Consider the following 19,493-nt stretch of genomic DNA (forward strand, 5'->3'; position numbering starts at 1 on the left):
GCTGCTGGATCTGAGCCAGGGCAATTTGGGATTTCAGCTTCTCAGGGGCCGTGTTTATCTGACACCGAGCCAGCAGCAATTAGCTGCGGAGGGGCACTCGAGATAAATGCCCTGCTAGGTCAAAAGCTCCTCTTCTGGGAAGGTTGCCCAGCAGCCCTGCAGTGCCTAAACTCGGCAAGAGGGCTTTAACACCTCGCTGAGCTCAGCTCTGGGCACGCGGCAGCCTGGAGAGCTCCTGAGCTTGCAGCCCACCCATCCACGGGGCAAGGACAAGGGAACGTGCCAAGAGTCACAGAGCAGGAGGAATGAACCATGAGCACGAGGCTTGGAGCACAAAGAAACCCTTCCTTGCACTCCCAGGGTGGGGATCTCAGCCCTGCTCCAACTGGCTGGAGCTGGAGTGGCTTTTTGTCCTTCTCCCATCTGCCGTCCTCTCCCTGCCCTTCCCAGAAAGGTTCCAACAGCTCCCAGGTAACAAATTCGGCTTTATCTCCACTCACCTTGAGGAAATTGGGCATCTACCTAAAATCTGCCTAAAGACTCTCCTCCCCCTCACTGCCCGAAAATGACCTTCCAATCACATCATGGTCCCTGCAGACCTGCAGTTCCCTAAAAACAAGGAACATGTTCTTCAGCCAGGCATCCAGAGGTGCCCCGTCCTCAGGAGTCACTCCCAGAGCTGCTCCTGCCTCTGCGCAGGACTTGCCTCCCCTACGTGCTTATCCAAATTATTTAACTCCCGTCTACATCCCAAAATTCTCCTGCTCACTTCAGATGGTTCCTTACACACAAGTTAATTGGTCTGTGGGGAGGAACAGATTTGGAGCTCCAAGTATCACCGAGGCTGGCATGCGTTTCCCAGGTGCTCTGGATGCCAAGGCAGCAGCCTGGCAGGGTGGTGGCTCTCACCCCAGCTCGGCTCTGAGGAGGAGATTTAATCCAGCCCTGCAGTGAAGTGAAATCCATCCTCCCTCGCTGCCCACACGGATAGCCAGGGGCGAGGGGCTGGGCAGCAGGAATCCGTAATGCAGCCTCGTGCACAATCCCATCTCACGCCACACTGGAACTCTCTGCAGAAATTCCAGCTCTGCTGAATTTGGCTCCGAGTTGGAATTCATTTTGGCAGCTGTTTAGGCAGGCAACCAAGGATCTTTCATTCATGTAATTGACTTTTTTATTCATATATATATATGAAAAAATAATGAAAGAAATTGCAGAGTAGCTCTTGCTATCTGTAGCTTTCTCTGTGTGAAGCAAGAAGATCTGCACTAAAAGTGGCTCAGCAGCTAAATATACAAAGTGCTGCCCAGGGGCAGGAGCAGTATTTAGATATAAAACAAGTTACACGACTCTCAGATCCTGATCCTTGGCTCCGGGAGAATGTTTAATATTCAGGAACAAATGTAAAAAACCAGACCTTTGATACAAAATTCTGCACATGCACCTATCCGTGCCTGTCCTCTGTCACCCTGCCACAGCTCAGGACAGTGCCCGCAAGAGATAAATGTGACCTTTCCACTGACCAACCCCTCTCTGCCTGGCTCCTCTCCTTAAATTCCCCTTTCCTGCTGGATTAGCACTGCTTCCAACCCAGTCACCTTCCAAACCCACAAAGCCACACAGGCCAGGGCAGCAGCTGCTGCTGTGCCCAGGGGCACCACAGCTTCCCCCCGTGCTGGTGGCTAAATGGCTTTCAATAAACAAGAGAGTGAAGAAATAGAACGTTGATTTGCTGCTTAAGTAACGTGGCTCTTTTCCATAACTACCAGCCGCTTTGCTTTCCCCATGCAGCTGCTCTGCACAGAGAGATCTATATCTATATAATATGTATGTGGATGTATAATGAATCAAAACAAAGCTTAAAGGCCTCCTGGGGTGGATAATATAACCTGCCTCTCGGACATTAATGAATAGGAACAGATCAGGAAAAATAACTCTTGCCACAGAGGTGCAAGAGATGGAAGGAGATGATCTGTCTGGCTGACTCCCCGTCCCTCCTCACTCCATGCCCTGTGGCACCGATCTGAAATATAAATCTGCTTATTATTTATTATTCACATTATTACAGAGCTGGATTCCTCCGCTGGAGATGGGGAGCTCATTATGTTTTATGTGGCAAAGCTGCAGCCTGGAGAGAGGCAGAGCCCTCCCACGCCAAGCAAGGGGCACTGCTCTGCTGGGCAGGATCTGCCTGATGCCACGGACACCTTCCCCTTGCAGGGCAGCTCACCCTGCTCTGCACCAAGCCCCTCTTTTTTCCATGGAGTTTCCCTGCTCTGCACCAAGCTCCTCTTTTTTCCACGCAGTTTCCCTGCAGGATGAGGCTCAGTTGATTTTTAAGCCAAACACATCCAACCTTGATCACACAGAATTCGTGTACAAACCTCCGTGGCGGAGGAAGCCATCAATCCCCCCTCTCCCTCTTGGTAGCCAGTCCTGTCAATCTGCCAAACAGGCCCCTCTCACTGCCGGAAACCAAAGCCAAACGAAGCAGGGGTGCAGGGTTTCTGCACCCCTCGGGATTTCTGCATCCCTCGGGATTTCCACACCCCTCGAGAACCCGCTCGCGGCTCGTCCCGGTTCCCGCTCGGAAGCGCTCGCGCTCCTCCCGCAGTTTTCGCTCACACTTCCGTGGTGCTAATGAGCTCCTGCCTCTGCAGGCTCAGAGGGTGCCGAACACAGCCCCAGGAAAAGCTGCATCCACAGGTTTAGTGGGAATGGTGTGCAAACCTCCTGCCTGCCCGTGGAGACTGTCGGGCGCCCACCGCCGACCTCGGCTGAGCCTCAACACCCTGCCCTGGTGTCCTGCACCAAAAGCTTTCAAGGAAACTCCTCTCACCAGATCATTCCAGAGAAGAACAGGGTAGATAAATGACTGCACCAGTCACCAGCCCCTCTCTGAACAGTTCCAGTTGCCTCTTCCTGAAATAAACTCATCTCATTTTATCCTTGAGTAGCCTCTGTGGATGAGTCGCCTGAACGAGATCAGGACAGGAAGGGTAAAGGATGGGGCAGTGGCAGCCACTCTTCCCAGTGCTGGAACACAGGAATAGCTGGCGAGAACTGCAGAGAATCCAAGGATGAAATTTGCCCAGAGAAGCTGTGGCTGCCCCTGGATCTCTGGAAGTGTCTAAGGCCAGGGTGGACAGGGCTTGGGGCAACCAGATCCAGTGGAAGATGTCCCTGCCCATGGCAGGGGGCTGGAACAGGGTGATCTGTGAGGTCCTTCCAACCCAAACCATTTGTGATTCACTGTAAGTTTAACGAGGCTTTGCTGAAGGGCCTGGCATCTGTACAGGTGATTTTTATTAAAAAAATATTTAGGCACATAACTCCGTAAGAGTTTAAGCCCATAAATAAGACATCACTCTCCTAGAAGAATAATCAGAACCAAATTAAAAGGGCAGACAGCAAATGAATATTGTATTTTTCTCTACCTCTCACCATTCTCCAGCAGCAAATGATAAATAACTACGAACCTGCTTCGCTTTAATAAACTTAACTGGCTGTTTTTAATATTGGGAGAACTATTAATATTTTATCCCAATAACTACACCCTCCTCCCACCCCACTCCCCAAGCCAGGCTGGGATTAAACACTCATCCTAATGACAGGTGGAAAGGTTTTCCAGCAACAGCACCACCATGTGAGCCCTGCAGGTTGTTCCTGTGCTCTGAGCTGATCACAGCAGCCTGGCTGGGTTCAAAGCCAGGGTAAGGCCATTCCTCTGCTGGGGAACAGCAAATCCACGGCCACTTTATTCCAGATCCATGAGTATCATCCACAAAGGGCTTGGCTAAGGCAGAGCTACACCAGGAAAGGAGTTTGTGCTTTGTGTGTGTTAAATGTTCCCAGCAGGAGAGAGAAGAGGAGTTTCAAGCTGTGTGAGCCAGCTGCAAGCAGGAGAGGGGGAGCTGGAGATGGCACAGAACCTGCCACAACGCCACAAAGGCACTCTCTGCCTGCCTGCACTGAAAGGCACAGCTGGGTTCCCCCCTTCATCCCAGCCTCACTCCTGGGAGGAAGAACCTGGTACCTGCTGACATCAGCGTCCTCCTTCCCCAGCACCCAGGGGCTGGCTGCACCTTCATCATCAGAGCCACCAGCACCCTTTAAAATGCTAATGCTGCCTTGTGGGATCTTCCCTGCAGCGCCTGCAGGAGAATTCTGCGTGTCCTGAAGGAGCTGAACCAAACCATCCCCAATTCCTCTGCTGTTACCGTTCATTTTTAATGAGTTTTTAACGCTCGCTTTTCCCTCGCCTCAGCCCTCCAGCTCAGACACACCTATGGACAAACTGCATCCACCAGGGCAGCTCTGGGGCCTTTACTCACTGCAAAAGTGCTTGAGTACATCATAAACACCTCAGGAGGGTGATTACACAGGGAGTCAGGGCCGTGCAAACGATGCTCTGCTACCCACGGCCGTGACAGAGGGATGGGCTGGGAATAAAGGGGCTCCACACAACCACAGCGATGCAGGAAAAGCTCCAGTTCTGCCTCTTGCCACCTCCTTCAGCACACACAGATCAATGCCTGGGGCTTCCTACAGCTCCACGTGCTCTGGGGGATCCCCAAGAATATCTTCTGGACATGAAAAGCGGAGAGAATTGGGATTGTTCAGCCTGGAGAGGAGAGGCTTTGGGATGACCTCACTGCAGCCTGCCAGGAGCTGCAGGAGCTGCAGGAAAGATGGAGAGAGAATTTCTACAAGGGCTTGGAGTGACAGGACAAGGAGAAATGGCTTCAAACTGACAGAGAGCAGGGTTAGATGGGAGATTGGGAAGGAATTGTTCCCTGGGAGGGTGGGCAGGCCCTGGCACAGGGTGCCCAGAGCAGCTGTGGCTGCCCTTGGATCCCTGGGAGTGTCCAAGGCCAGGCTGGGATAGTGAAGGTGTCCCTGCCCATGGCAGGGGGTTCGAACTTCATCTTTAAACCAACCTAAACCATTCCATCATTCTATGATTATAGTTCAGAGCAGACACAGGAGATTCACAACCCCTCAGGCACTCCAGAATTCTGGAATCGTCCCTAGAAACAAGGACAGACACCCCAGAGAGACACTTCTGGTGATACCCCAGCATCAGGGTGGGATTCATGAGGACTTGGACCACAAATTGCTTCTCTGGTGGACGAAACCACAAAGCGCTGGGACAGCAAGGACAGCTGAGCCAGAAGTGGATACAGTCTCTGGGTGGGGCAGGGGGCAGAAAACCACCAAATTTCATCTCAAAAAACACCCTTAATGCCACAGTCCCTGACTATGGGGTAGAAAAACACCAAGTTTCACCCCAAAAAACACCCTTAAATGCTGGAGCTGTTGTGTAAAGTTTGCAGGGCTGGGAGACAGAGGCAGGGAAGGGATTTTCACGGGCAGAGGGAATCACAGACAAGCACCTGAGAGGCTACAGGAGGCCTTGCAAGGAGCTTGTCAGCAGATCCTCTGTCAGGGCTCCTGGTCCTGCTGCTGGTGAGGGCAATGCCGTGGCTAAACTCCAATTTTGGCCGGGGTATGAATTTTAAATGAGCTTTTTAGCACGCCCAATGAATCAAGGCAGAGAATGCCAATTTAGGGCCCCCACGCTCTGCTCTGCGAGCCCGAGTAAATAACCCAGCAAATAACTCAGGCAAATTTCCTGACACTTCCTTGAGCATGAGTGAACAGGAGAAAAACAAACCCAGAACTGCTCCCACACACGCTGTGTGCTGCAGGAAAGCAGGGCCAGGGGAGATGTCGCCCTGGAGAGCAGGAGGGAGCTGATGATTTTCGCTTTTTGGGGTGGCTGGATGCAACACAACCTGTGCAAGGGCAAGCGCTGCACCCCAGGATATTTTGGGAGGCTTTGCATTGGTTCTTCCAAGCTCTACAGGCTGCCTGGAGGCAATTCCTTCCCTCCCAGAGCTCTTAAAGCTGCTGAGAACGCTCCCAGCCCTGCCTGCTCCTTCCCTCCCTGATCAGATCCAGCTTTTGAGGTGCACAGATACAATAATTCACCCAGACAGAGCAGAGAACTGACTGACAAAAGACATTCTTAGTTAAAACATCACCATTTTGGATAAAGCTTTTAGATCTGGATTTCCCCACCAAGGCCTCCAGGAGAACAAGGACAAGGAGGTTTTCTCCAGGGCTGGATCAGAAAGGAACAAACAGTTTAAGGCTGAAGAAACAGGTTTGCACTGATGGTTCCCCCCCCCCCCCCCCCCCCCACTGTGTATCAAGGAGAGAAATAGAGCGTTCAGGAGGCTCCAGGCTGCTCCTCTACAGCCACAGGCACGGGGAAGGTCACCCTGGAGCCCACATTCTGCTCGATTTCTTGCACAGATGACGCCTCCCAAGCTCACTGCAATGCAACACTCGCTGTGGGTCCTGTCCAGGCCAGCAGAAATTCACTGTGTGCTCAGAGATGAGGCAATCTGCTGCCTCTCAGCTCCACTGAGGGCTGCCAGGGCCAAGATCCACCCGAAACCCCAAAAAAGCAGCAGCGGGGAAGCTCAGGGCTCGGTTCACAAGCCAAGTGCCCCTGACTCAGCAGCACCGTGGTTCCTTCTGCCTGAAGCCAAGAGCTGCAGGCAATAATCTCTTTTTGCTGGTGAAGAACCCACCCTGGCAGTGCCCAGCTCACCTCCCCTTACTGATCACATCCCGGGGCATTCCAGCAGCCCCCTATCAGATGGTTTTCAGGATTGTTTTAAAGGTTAGCTTGCATTTCCTTGGAATATTTAAATGTTCTTGCTGGTCTCTTTTTCCTTCCCCATGCAGAGCCTTGATTGATGTTGCTAGATACCATATCTCCCTGCCTTGCCAAGAGCATGCATTTGGGAATGATTTCAGGGCTGCTGGTAATATTTTCTCCCCTCTTTTTATTCTGCACTTTATTTTTATTAACTTTTTTGTTGGAGACGCTGTAAAAATGAAACTGTGGCTCGGAGAAACAACACTCATCAAACCCCCCAGCCAAGCCAAGCTGGAAGGCAGCTGCCATTCCCACCTGGAAGCTGCAGCACAGATTTGAGTTTCCAGTCCTTAAAAACTTAAAATCACAGTCCCAGGTCTCAAACATCTTCACCTTTCACTCTGGGAGGTGGGAAACAAACAGACCCCAGGTTTGCAGCTCTGTGCTCTCGGGGGAGCTCCCCTTTCTTCCCACACTCCCAAAACTCCACAGTGCTCCCCAAAAAGACGGGACACAGCGCAAAGTGAAGGATTTTCACCTTCAGCACCCTGATGATTCACCCTCCATCCCCATCCCTGCCTGCTGGCTCAAGCGGAGGATGTGGCCATCAACGAGAAATGCAGGCAGCAGAGCTGGGAGCGCGCAGGGAGCGCTCCACATGAATCAGGGATGCCGGGGATATAAAACACCAGCCACCCTTCCCAAGCTCCTGCCAGCTCACACCCTCCCCTCCCATATTTCCTGAGCTGCTTCACGCTCCACTAGCGGAGGGGAGAGGTAATTTTACTTCAAGTGTGTCACCTGTGCAAGTTGCAGATGGGGACAGGAATAGATTAGCTGCTTATCTGCAACAAATAGTTAATAAAGGCAGCTGGTGGCTGCAGGGGGAACAGCGAGGGGAAGCAGTTTCCTTTCTAAACAACAGAGCAAAGTGTCGATACTGGGAGGTGAGTTTCATTACGAGGTTTCTGGATGCATTTCTGTTCCCTAATCCGCACAGGCAGCCAGGAAAAATGACAGTGCCTCTTCCTGAACACTTTTTAACACAGCCCAAAGGAGCCTGAGTTCATGGGGCTTCCCTGCAAATGGGTATTTTGGGGTTATCACAGTTCTTGTGGCACCCCCGAACTGGGGGCAGTTTGGGCTCAGGCACTCCTGGCTCATCAATGTATTTGTGACAGAAATATTGCATTTTATGTGGAGTTTAGGAGAGGGGGTAGGACATGGCACGGACAAGTTTGGCTCCTCAGTGGCTCTTTGAGGGGTGGCTTTGAATTTACACAGGAAGAACAGCACCAACACCATGAAAACCAACACAAACATGGCAATTCACCATAAACAGCATTTCCTTTACAAGAGGAAAGAGAGAACATTCCCAAAATGCAAAGAGGAGCTTCAACAACTGTGTCAACTCACCATAAACTAATCTCATTTACAAACTGAAGACAGAACACTCCCAAAATACAGCAGGAGGAGCTCAGTGTGGCAGCTCACCATAAACTGCACTTCATGTATAAGAAGTAGAGAACACTCCCAAAATGCAGGGAGGAGCTTCAGCCAGCGTGTCCACTCATCATAAACTATTTTCATTTACAAGCTAAAGACAGAACATTTCCAAAACACAGAGAGCAGCTCAGCAACCTTGTCAACTCACCATAAACTGCCCTTCATTTACAAGGGGAAGGAGAGAACCTTTCCAAAATGAAGGGAGGAGCTCAGTGTGTAAACTCACCATAAATCACATTTCATTTACAAACTAAAGACAGAACTCTCCCAAAATACAGGAGTGGCAGCTCACCATAAATCACATTTCATGCACAGGAGGAAGGAGAGAACCTTTTACTCAGGGTGTCAGCCCCACCTCAACGGGGACACCCCACCGAGGCAGGGAGGATTTCCCCCCTCCAAGAATTCCTCCAGAGTGGCCAAACAGCGCTGGACAGACCCAGATGAGAGCGAGGTGTGCACTCACCAATCCTCAGGGAATGGGGGCTGGCCCAGATCCGCATCAGCCACAGCAGAAGGAGCACCAGAGGCGCCAAGACACGGAGCATCTTCCATAAATCCTCATGGAGCCCTGCGGTGGTCTGGGCATGACATAACTCTGCGGGGAGACACAAAACACGGCCGTGAGCCCCTCTGCTCTCCCAGCTCTCCCCCAGCAGCACCACACAGCTCCCAGCTCGTCCAGCACTGGGGACAAAGGCTCCATTTACCCGAGGAGGAGGAAGCTATTTACAGACTATGAATTATTCAGGGATTGGAATCAAACTGGGCAGAGAGATTCTAGCAAAAACAAAGGAAAAAAAAAAAAAAGGAAGGAAAAGAAACACAAGGAGAAGTCCAAATATTTCATCTTGGCATTTTTAGCGTTTCAACAAAAACAAGTGGAAATCAATATTGAGTCACATCTCTGACTTCTATTCTCACCCAACCTCCCCCCCCTTTTTTTTCCACTCAGAGCAGCCTGCAACTCATTCTATAATACTGACTTCTGATTTTATGATGGGACAAACATTTTCGTAGCAAAACGTGATTTGAGGGAGGGGTTTAGGAGGCAGAGAGTCACTTGGGCCTCAAACTAGAAACCAGTTCCTTGCCACAATTCCAGTCACCTCCTTCCCTCCCTTTCAGGAACAGGAGAATTCAGCACAAGACCAAAAGCATCTCTTTTTCTCCTCACACAAGGTCTCACCACCCCACCACACAGAGGTCCAAGCTCCAAAGTCAAAACACCACCAAAATGAAGGGCAGGAGGTGGAAAATCCACAAACTCATCATCAGCACGAATATTGGCACCGGCTGTCCCACAGCAGGCTCCTGCAGCACAGCTAATCAAATTTGTAACAAATACCATTTTAAACAGCTTCATAAAGGGCAGATTTTACTTCATAGGGAAGAAAAAAAAAAAAAATGGTTGTCTCTGGAGTTGATAAAATTATCTCCACAGGCAGCAATGTCCTTAAATGCTGACTTTGAGTGTTTCATCTGTTACCTTATCTTTCCCTTCCCCAGCTTGCTGGCAAACATCCTCACACTCTTCCATTTGTCTCCTTCCTGGGCCAAATATCCAAGTCCTGACACAGGCAAAGTCTTTAATCTGCCTTTGAAGTTACCAGGAGTTTTGTCCGAGCAAGACGCAGCCTTTTACTTGCAATTTTCCAATTAATCTATTTTTAGATTACATTTAGACTTCCTCCAGCTTATCTCAGCACTCTCCACAGGGACCATCCCCTTTCACAGAGGGGAAATGCAGAGGCAGGGCCACAGAAAGAAAAATCCAGGGAGCCCTGGGACATCTCCACTCGCTGGGGTTCGATCCCTTCCTGGATCACGCCTCCCTTGGGAAGCTCCCACCAGCAGCTCTGCCTCCTGCATCCCAACCTTCTCCATTCCAGCAAATTGAGGGATCTCATGCTCAGCTGTCAGTCACACACGGGAAGAGCATCCTGATTTCAGCACGCTCAACCCATTTTTAAAAGCCAGAAACTCCCCAAAACCACCTGGAACTTGTGAGCCACCTCTGTGAAGGCCAAATAGGAATTTCCTCCTTATTTTTTTTTTTCTCCCTCTTTTCAGTGGGAGTTCCAGAGTAATTCCTGGGGAAGAGAAGCCCTAAAAGGTTAAGCACATGGGGAATTGGTTACATAGAAGCGCTGGCAGCAGCAGAGACAGATTGTGGAGCATCGTATCATTTGAGCACTTTGAAGCAGTTATTTCCAAACTTTCCAAGATATTGACAAAACAGCAGGATCACGTCAGACGCGCTCACAGCCCGGAATGTGGAGCTGGAGCTCATGGAACACACACAGACACATCCCTTCCCTGTGGAAGCAGGGATGGAGACTGCAGGACAGCGAGGGCAGCTTGAGGTTTGCCACCCAAAGAGCTCCCTCGTGCTCAGTTCTGGCCCTAAAGCTGCTCCCCAGCACTCACAGTCCTGTTTTCCTCCTTTTTTCGGTCTTTTTTATGTCCTACTTCTTGCAGTGCTACCCCCAGTGTGCTTTCCTTGCCAGTCCCTGGTGATGAACAGCCAGAGCTCAGCTGAAGCATCTGGTTGGGAATCTCAGAGCAGGACCAGGGCAGGGAAAAGTGGGTAACAAACCCCTCAGTTTCCAGCCAAACAGGAGGGAAATGACTGCCTGAAATTCGAGGAGGGTGCTGGAGTTTACATCCCCATCATTCCCTGCCAAAACTCTATGGAATCACTACAAGGAAGGAACTGAGGGGCTGGAGGGAACAGAGCTGGGAAGGGGCTGGAGCCCCAGGAGCGGCTGAGGGAGCTGGAAAGGGGCTCAGGCTGGAGCAAAGGAGGCTCAGGGGGGACCTTGTGGCTCTGCACAAGTCCCTGACAGGAGGGGGCAGCCGGGGGGGTCGGGCTCTGCTCGCAGGGAACAGGGACAGGAGGAGAGGGAACGGCCTCAGGCTGGGCCAGGGGAGGCTCAGGGTGGACACCAGCAGGAATTTCCCCATGGAAAGGGTTGTTAAATATTGGAATGGGATGCCCAGGGAGGTTTGGAGTCTCCATCCGTGGAGGTGTCCAAGGAAAGCCTGGAGGTGGCACTCAGTGCTCTGGGCTGGGGACAAGGTGGAGACTGGGCAGAGCTTGGACTTGATGGTCTGGGAGGGCTTTTCCAGCCTCAGTGACCCTGCGAACCACGAGGTGAAAAGGAGTGGTTCTCACTTCAGGCTCTGCGAAGACAAAGTGCACAAGGAGCACGCAACTCCTGGGGGAAAAGGGAAAGGCCCCTGTGACTCCCTGCTCTGAGGGACAGAGCCCAAGGCCACTCTTCCTGTTTGCAGCCCGCTGGAGAGGTGCCGAGGAGATTCCCAGGGAAGCAGCAGCTGCCTGTGCATCAGCAGCTCGGAGTTCACCAAAGCTGAGCAATAAATCCAGGGTGCCCGCTGAGCTCTGCTCCGGGAGCGGCGGGGCTGTAATTACCCAGGACAAGGAGCACAGGGGGATGCTGCTCCACCTCACGCCTTTCCCACCCCTCAGGAGGGCTTGGATTTTGGAGCACGGGCCCAGGGAACAGCTGTCAGCAACAGAAATGCACCTTGGGGGTTGCCAAACAGCAGAAAACACAGGATCCTACAAGCCGTGCCCATCTGGCTGCTGGAGGTGATTGCAGCACAAGGATGCCTCCCCACCAGCCCACCTGCACACAGGCTGGCATTCCAGATTTCGGATAAGGAGGCAGGATTTTCCTCCTAGCCCAGCAAACAAGGAGGTGTTTCAGTCCTCACACCCCTCTGCATCTGCCCGGTCCCCCCTTGCCGCCTCCTCCCTAAATTGGGGCACTAAAGGGTGGTGAGCACAGTTCAAAGGCCCTCACTGCACTTGCCATCTCCCCAAGCTGCCTTCCAGCTGCAAGGTGCATCTGCCTGCCCTTCATGTCCCCAGGAGATGCCGCAAACCAGGAGTTCCACCCACGTGCACCAGTGGATTGTGCCTACAGCTGGGGTATCCACTCCGGTGCAGCCCCAAATTCCACCCAGAGAAGGGAGGAGGACAACTTTCCTTCGTGCAACACAAATATAAAAACCTCAGAAGCCAAGAAAACCCTGAAGAGACAAAGCTATTTAGCAGCTTGCTGCACTAATTCTCGTGCCTGTGAAGATGACTTATCCCAGACTCATCCTCAGCTGGCTGAAAATAAATCAAACCAACTTCCTCTGCTGAAGTTTCCACTGAGAACACGTCAGGAGCTGTGCATTCACAGCTCCTGCTTTAGTGGCTCCTCTTTCCTGTGCTGACAGCAGGCTTGGAGAGCCTGCTTGATGGACAGCTGTCTGTGGAGCATTCCCAATCTGCTCCCCCAAAAAAGAGTGGGATGGCTGGGAAAGAGTTCCCTAGGTCCTTCAGGGTGGGAGGTGCCTTGCCGAGAAGCTGCTGCTGGATCACGAGCTGACCCCTGTGTGCAGCACAAATGTGGAATTCTTTTTCTGCTAAGCACCCCCCCCCCTTTTTTTTTTTTCCATCTTCAGCTCTGAAAATTCAAGAGAATAAAATAAATCAGGGCTATACTGGAGAGTTTTGTGTTCTCTCTGGAGATAAAAGTCTCTAAATACCAAGCAGAATTATGGTCGATTTGCCTCCGAGAGGGAGCAAGTTGCTTCTGAAACTGCTGATACATTTTTAATGACTGTGTGAGCTGGTGCTCTTCTTCACTGCTATCACCACAGCGTCCTGCTATTTGGAGATTTCTGCAGAAAAATTCTTAGACAGTAGAGCAAAAGCCAAAAGGCAGAATAAAATGTTAAATCTCTAAAGGAAAACCCAAAAAAAACCCCTCTGCTGAAGCTGCCACGGAAATAATGAAGAGATCCCTGAGAAGCAGCCACCTCTCTGCTTGTTCCCTCTCCACAGCCTGACAAGGACACTCAAGGAATCTGCTGTTATCTCGGGGAATTATGGAGTGGCTTGGGCTGGAAGGGACCTCAGAGATCATCTGCCCTGGGCAGGGACACCTTCCAGCATCCCAGGCTGCTCCAAGCCCTGTCCAGCCTGGCCTGGGACACTTGCAGGGATGGGGCATCAACTCCTCTGAGCAACCTGTGCCAGTGACTTCTGCTCTCACTTCCAAAATCGCCATCACCCTACAGAACCTGTTCCTGCCACATCTGTCCCCACAAAGCCCTGGAGCCAGACAGGGCTCAGCATCTCCAGCTACCCTGGAAAGCAGTGCCAGGCCCCGGCTTCCCAAAAATCCCAATGTGTTGCTTTTATCCCGATGCAACCGCACGCTGCAGCCCCCCCTCCACGCCTTCTCCTGCAAGCTGAGAAACCACAAACACCCTGGAAAAACCTGGCAGCAAATTCCACCTTCTCCAGGCAGATTTTCACCCAAGCAGGAGTTTGGAGGGGGCTTTGGTGTTGATGGATCTCTCCCTGCCTCACCAGAAGCTTGATGAATGGTGAGAAAACGCAGCTCGAGAGGAGCTGGAGTGATGCTCACAGCTGAGACAACAAATTTAACAGCTGCGGAGCAGCAAGGAATTGGGGGGAAAACTGTCGGGAAATATCAACAAACAACTTAACGGGGCCTTTTTCATTCTTCCGACAGGCAAAGAGAGCTCTTGCCTTTTGCACAGCTTCATCTGCAGAGCGGCTCGGGTTTAAATGGAACAAGCAAGGAGGGAGGAACTTGAAAAACCTGAAAAACATCTCAACAAGTGGCTGCTGCTGAGCTCCAGAAAGCGTCTCAGGGGGAGGGGAGAGCTCCGTTGCCAGCCTGCCCCGGGGCCACAAAGATGTAAGTTCAATTAAACTGAAAAATCACTCCGTTGAAAGCCACCACCAATATGTTTCGCTCGGCAAAAAATGCATAATTAGCATGGGTAAATCATTACCACGAGGTATTGTCGCAGTCAAAAAACCTCCGTGAGGCTGAGGGAAGGATCGACATCTATAAAGAGAACGAATGGCTGGAATTCCAGTAGTAAATTTGGGGGGGAAAAAATACAAATTAAGATTCGGATGGGGTGCAAACCCTTCCCACTGCAAGGAACTGGTGAATTCCCAATTTCTGAGGGCTGGAAGAATCAGCCCTCGGGGCAAGGCTCCTCACACAGCCTCTGGAAGCAGCCAGTGCTTAAAAAGGATACTTAACAACATGAAGCAGAGCTCGGTTCCAGTCTGGCAATTTCTATGTTCCTATAAAAACCACGTCTCGTTTTTCAGATTTCATCAGCACTAAAGAGCCTGCTTTGCTCGCAGCCTCCCCTCTCTTTGTCCTCACACCAGTGCCAGGGATGGATGTACCCAGGGTGAGAGGCAGAGCTGTGGTGGCACCTCCCTTCCCCAGGTGTCAGGGGGATAAAAGGAACCCTGGGCTCCTCATCACACCACACCTCTCCAGGAGAGTCAGCCAGGTAACCCCAGAGCAGGTGACAGCCCAGGGAAGGTGATATTGGTGATAAACACCTGCTCAGCTGATACATAAAATGGGTATTTTTTTTCTTTCATTCGCCTAGCTGTGTTCTTTCATCCCTCTCTTCTCCATTTTTTTCCCCTCCACCCTTCGTGACTTCCAGAAAAAGCAGCAAGAAAACTTCAAGGAGAAAAGAATTCTGGAGGCAGTGAAGCAGAAGGACGAACGTATTCCTGACATTTCTCGTTGCTGTGGATTATTTTCTTTAACTTTCTCTCTCCCCAGCCTTGAGTCCTCTCATCTCACCCTTCTCAATCCTCCCCAGAATTAGCAAAGCCTGATCAAATTTCCCATCACTGCTCAGAGATAAAAGCAGCGTGTCCCCATCCTCACTGCTCACAGAGGCTGGGCTATCTCAGAGTGAGACCTCCCCCAGCATTATCAACCCCGGAGCCGTGAGCACAAGGAGGCTTCAGCCACAGGACATCTTTATGCAGTTCTCCTCCTCTCCACAGGTTTATCACTCGACCCCCCGGCCCTCCCGGGCTCTGTCAATTCTGGAGAGCTCTGCTGGCACCGAGAAGGGAATGGTGAGTGTGGAAACCCCACCTGAGCCACGCTCACCAAAGTCCCACTGCAGCATCGACCCCGCAGCATTAGAACTCCTTGGCTGGGGCAGCTCGCTTGATCCTGGCAGTGGGTTCGAGCTGGGTCTCTGCTTGGGAATTTAGGTAGTGCAAAGCCCTGGGAGATCCAGCTGCTGTGCCTTCTCTACCCTCCTTTAAAGCCTTCAACAAAAAAAATCCAGTGGCTGCTGAGCAACACACAGCACGATGGGTGCACACAGCACTGGGAGTAAAACAGCCCCATATTTGAGTAAAAACAGGCCGATACTTGAGTAAAACAGCCCAGTATTTGAGTAAAACAGCCCGATATCTGAGTAAAACAGCCCGATACTTGAGTAAAACAGCCTGATACTTGAGTAAAACAGCCCAGTATTTGAGTAAAGCAGCCCCGTATTTGAGTAAAGCAGCCCCGTATTTGAGTAAAGCAGCCCCGTATTTGAGTAAAACAGCCCCATATGTGAATAAAACAGCCCCGTATCTGAGTAAAACAGCCCCATATCTGAGTAAAACAGCCCCATATCTGAGTAAAACAGCCCCATATCTGCAGTTGTGGGGCTGCTTGGTGTAACCCTGCCCACCCTCCCTGGCCTCGCTGCTGCGCTGGATGAGCTGCCCCAGCCTCTGCTGCAACAGGGAGGATGCTGCTCCAGCTGCCCCATCCCTCTGCCAGGAATTGCTGCTCCTGGCAGCAGCACAGCTCCAGTTTTGCCTCGCAGCCCCCTCACAGTGAAGCTGAGCAGGGATTTGCACCTTGCACAGAGGATGGGGACACACCCAGGACCAAACATCCCAGCACATCCCTCCCCACATCATCTGTCAAAACCTCCCTGGCTGTGACCATCCACTGATTAAAAAACCACAAGGAAAAGAGAAAACCAAGGCCACGTGGGATTCCCTTCCTCCCTGGTGCCCACGATTTATTTTTATTAACAAACAATAGCAGTTAAAAGCACCGTGGTCTCCCACAGCGAGGACTGTGTGAGACACTCTTAATTGGCTCGGAGCTGTTGTCTGAAAGGTAAAATCACCATCAGGCTGGGGGAAGAGGGGAGGCTGCAGGTGGGAGGAGAAGGGAAGGATTTCTCCCAGCTGGGAAGGACAGCGAGCTGTCATTAAACAGGGGCCAGAGCCGGCCACAGCAGCGCTGCTCCTCTGATCCCACAGCCAGCACCTCAGTCCTTGACCATTCTGAGCACAAAACACAAGGCTGAGGGTTGTTTACCTTGGAGGAGGATTCTGGGCAGGTCAAAAATCATCTCTAAAGAAGGAAGGAAAGCTTTGTTTGCTTCCCCAGCCCTGGCAGGCACAAACCCCTCCGTGTACAGCTGATTTTCCCACCTAAAGGGGCTCTCCTGACATATTTTGTGCCACATTTATTCAGCAGAAGATACCTGCCCGCTCTGCAGGCCTTCACTTCCATTAAAGCACCTCTGGTGAGGGACAGAGCAGAGTTTGCACGGCATACAGCGGAGCAGGAGGGGATTTACGGAAGGGGAAATGCAAACTGATCTCTCCAGCTGAGGTGGCCTGGGGACACTCCGAGGTGAGCAGAATCTGAGCTGCTCAACAAGTCTGCTTGCAAAGAAACTCTGAATAAATGAGCACAGCCAGAGCCTTGGATTCATCAAAAGCTTAACCAGGAAAAAGGCTTTAAAACAGCAAAGGTCTCACACTGAGAAATGGATAAAAATTGAGTTTTGGAGTGTGCTGTTCCACTGTGGCTGTTCCAAATGGATGCTCCAGGGTTGCCCCAGCCCTGGAAGCGTCCAAGGCCAGGTTGGACGGGGCTTGAAGTAACCTGGGATAGTGGAAGGTGTCCCACAGCTTTAGCAATTTTAGCAAAACATCTTTCCCTGGGCAGTGCAAGACCCAAGCACCTGGCTGGCATCAAACCTTTCATTCTTCCAACCTTCCTGCCTGTCTCTTACACAGCCATGCTGTGAGTGCACACAGTGGATCAAAACCCCACTCAGTACCCCAAGGACTGCACTTACAACGTGCCAAGCACTGCATTCAGAAGGAACTGCTTCAAAACATCCCTCGCCTGAGCTTTCCTGCACTCAGTGCATCACCTTTGATCACAGCAAACAGAGCTGCTCACAAACCCATTTTCCCCTCCTCAAAAGCCACAACTCTTCCAGTTGGGCCACGCTTTTGTTTTGCTAAGTGGAGACACTTTTGGGAACCTGCTCTCAGCCATTTGGCTCTAAATGATCCGACCTTCATCACACAAAACACCAACTTTCTCCTTTTGAAGGAGACCTTCAGGTTTGAGGTGGTTCCCCCTACCCCTCCAACGGCTGCTCTTTTTCCACAAAAAAAGCCCCACAAAAACAACCCAAAAACCCCTCCTTTTATCAAAAAAAGGCTTTGATGGAAAATTTTCAGCTCTCTCAGAAGAAAAGAAACCCAAGGAGCACGGAGCCCTATTTTGCTGTTAGTGAAGAATTGCTGCTACCAACGAGGCTCTTTACACATGAAGGAAGTTCTAAAATATGAATCGGATCTGTGAGCATCTCAGGAGTCTAGAGGGAGAAGAAGCTCTTAAATGCATCAACCTGATCTCTGGGCTACAGAAAGAAGATTAATCTATTTGTTTAACTTAGAGTCCCTGGCAGATTCAAGAGGGAAAAGAAAGGAAAACAAAGCAGCCTCTACCAAATCAACCTGCAAGAAGTGGTTTATGGCCAAAAAGCCGGGTTCGCTCCTTTTTATTGCTGCCAAAACTGTAAGTGAAACAAATAGATTAATCTCCCATCTATCACCCAAAGAACATTTTGATCCATCCAAGCTCCAAAAGCCTGGATTTTGAGGATAGGAGGAGGAAATTTGTGAATGGCTGAGGAGGATATTTGTGTGTTTTAATGGAGCAAGGATCGCTGGGGGTGCTTTGGATGACAGGGAGCATTTGCACGGGGAAGGAGGTGGGAACGAGGACAGATGCCAAGCTGAGAACAGGCACGAGAAAGCTCAGGGGTGACAGGCTTGGGGGCAAGGGAGCAAGGAAACCTGCAAAATTAATGGGATAGAAGGAAAATACAGGAGCTGGGAGAGGCTCATGCACAGCTGCACGGAACCAGCAGATGCCGAAGAATAATGCAGCAATAAATAGTCTTGCACAGGAAGGCAGAATCAAAGTCCAAACTTGGATCTGAAGCTGCAATTAAAGGCATTATTTTGCATGAGAGAAGCTTTTAATCCTGCTCGTAGCAAAAGTGACAAGAAGAAAAAAAAAAAAAAAAAAAAAAAAGATTTCAGGCCAGAAAAGCATGGGTTTGATTAATGAACAGCAAAGAGCACCAATTAGGGGTGCAGTGCTTCTGTGTTGCTGAGATGAAACACCCAAAGCCCAGAGGGATGGAGGAGAACGGGCAGCCCTGGCACTTTTCCTCTGCTTGCTGTAACCACACACCAAATCCCAGGTAAAAGAGGGGAATTCTGGCTCTAGGGGAAATACCAGCCAGACAAGTGGAGTATTCAGGGCTTTTTGGGGGATACTATTTGCTGACCTCCCTCCCTGGTGAGGACGTGAGCCTGAGGGAGTCGGATTTGCTTTTAATCCAACAAAGACTCCCCGGGAAAGGAGCCCTCACCCTCCTGGCTCAGCAGGAAGAGCACCCCTGGAGCAGGGATGGGGAAAGGACAGGAGAGAGGCACTGTTGGCTGACAAAAGGAAACTTCCTCTCCTGCCTGTCGATACACTGCTGGGCAGGAGACCAGACAAACCCTCACACACACATCCTTGGCAGGAACCCGCTCCGCTCCTCCCCGCACCACAACAACAGCACAGAGAATTCACTCGCAGACATGACTTTGCCTCCACAGCCTTGGCTCTGGCACCTCTCAGTTTCTCCCCACGCTCCCCTGCCTGTCTCATGGCCTTTCGTGGGTTTATTTAAGGCTTGGGGAACCTTTTGCATAACGGGAAGTTTGGGCTCAGAGCAGCTTGCCTGGTGCTGCAAGGAGCGCAGTGGAACCGAGCACCACTCGAGTTTCATAAGCCTCAAGATAAACTCCTCTCTGCCTCCTTTATCCTCTGTTTCTCCAAAATCTGGCCACTTCACAGACACAATTCCAGGGCAGCTCCTCACTTCCTGTGTGGTTCTGCCTGAGTTTTTCACTGTTTCTCCTGTTTTGCTAAGGGGAGCTTGCCCAGGCAGAGCCACTCCTACAGGAGATCTCAGCTTTTCTACACTCAAGGTGAGCAGAGATCCCCAGAAGTGCTAATGGGGCTTGCACTGCCACGAAAACCACCCCAAGGAAAGCCCTGAGGAAAACCCCACAGCCACAAAAATTTTCAGCACTGATTCTGAAACCTGG

At 51.1% G+C, this 19,493-nt stretch overlaps 1 protein-coding gene across 1 annotated transcript in view; it reads right to left on the bottom strand.

The window, feature by feature from the left end:
- GRIK4 (glutamate ionotropic receptor kainate type subunit 4) overlaps positions 1–19,493 on the bottom strand; it is a 173,126-nt gene that overhangs the window by 106,809 nt on the left and 46,824 nt on the right. Inside the window, exon 2 of the mRNA XM_048328833.1 lies at positions 8,646–8,777. Within this exon, the coding sequence (XP_048184790.1) occupies positions 8,646–8,777 (132 nt within the window). The remainder of the gene's footprint in view (positions 1–8,645; positions 8,778–19,493) is intronic.

Source organism: Corvus hawaiiensis, chromosome 25, assembly GCF_020740725.1.
Source record: "Corvus hawaiiensis isolate bCorHaw1 chromosome 25, bCorHaw1.pri.cur, whole genome shotgun sequence".
In the NCBI taxonomy this organism is placed as follows: Eukaryota; Metazoa; Chordata; class Aves; order Passeriformes; family Corvidae; genus Corvus; species Corvus hawaiiensis.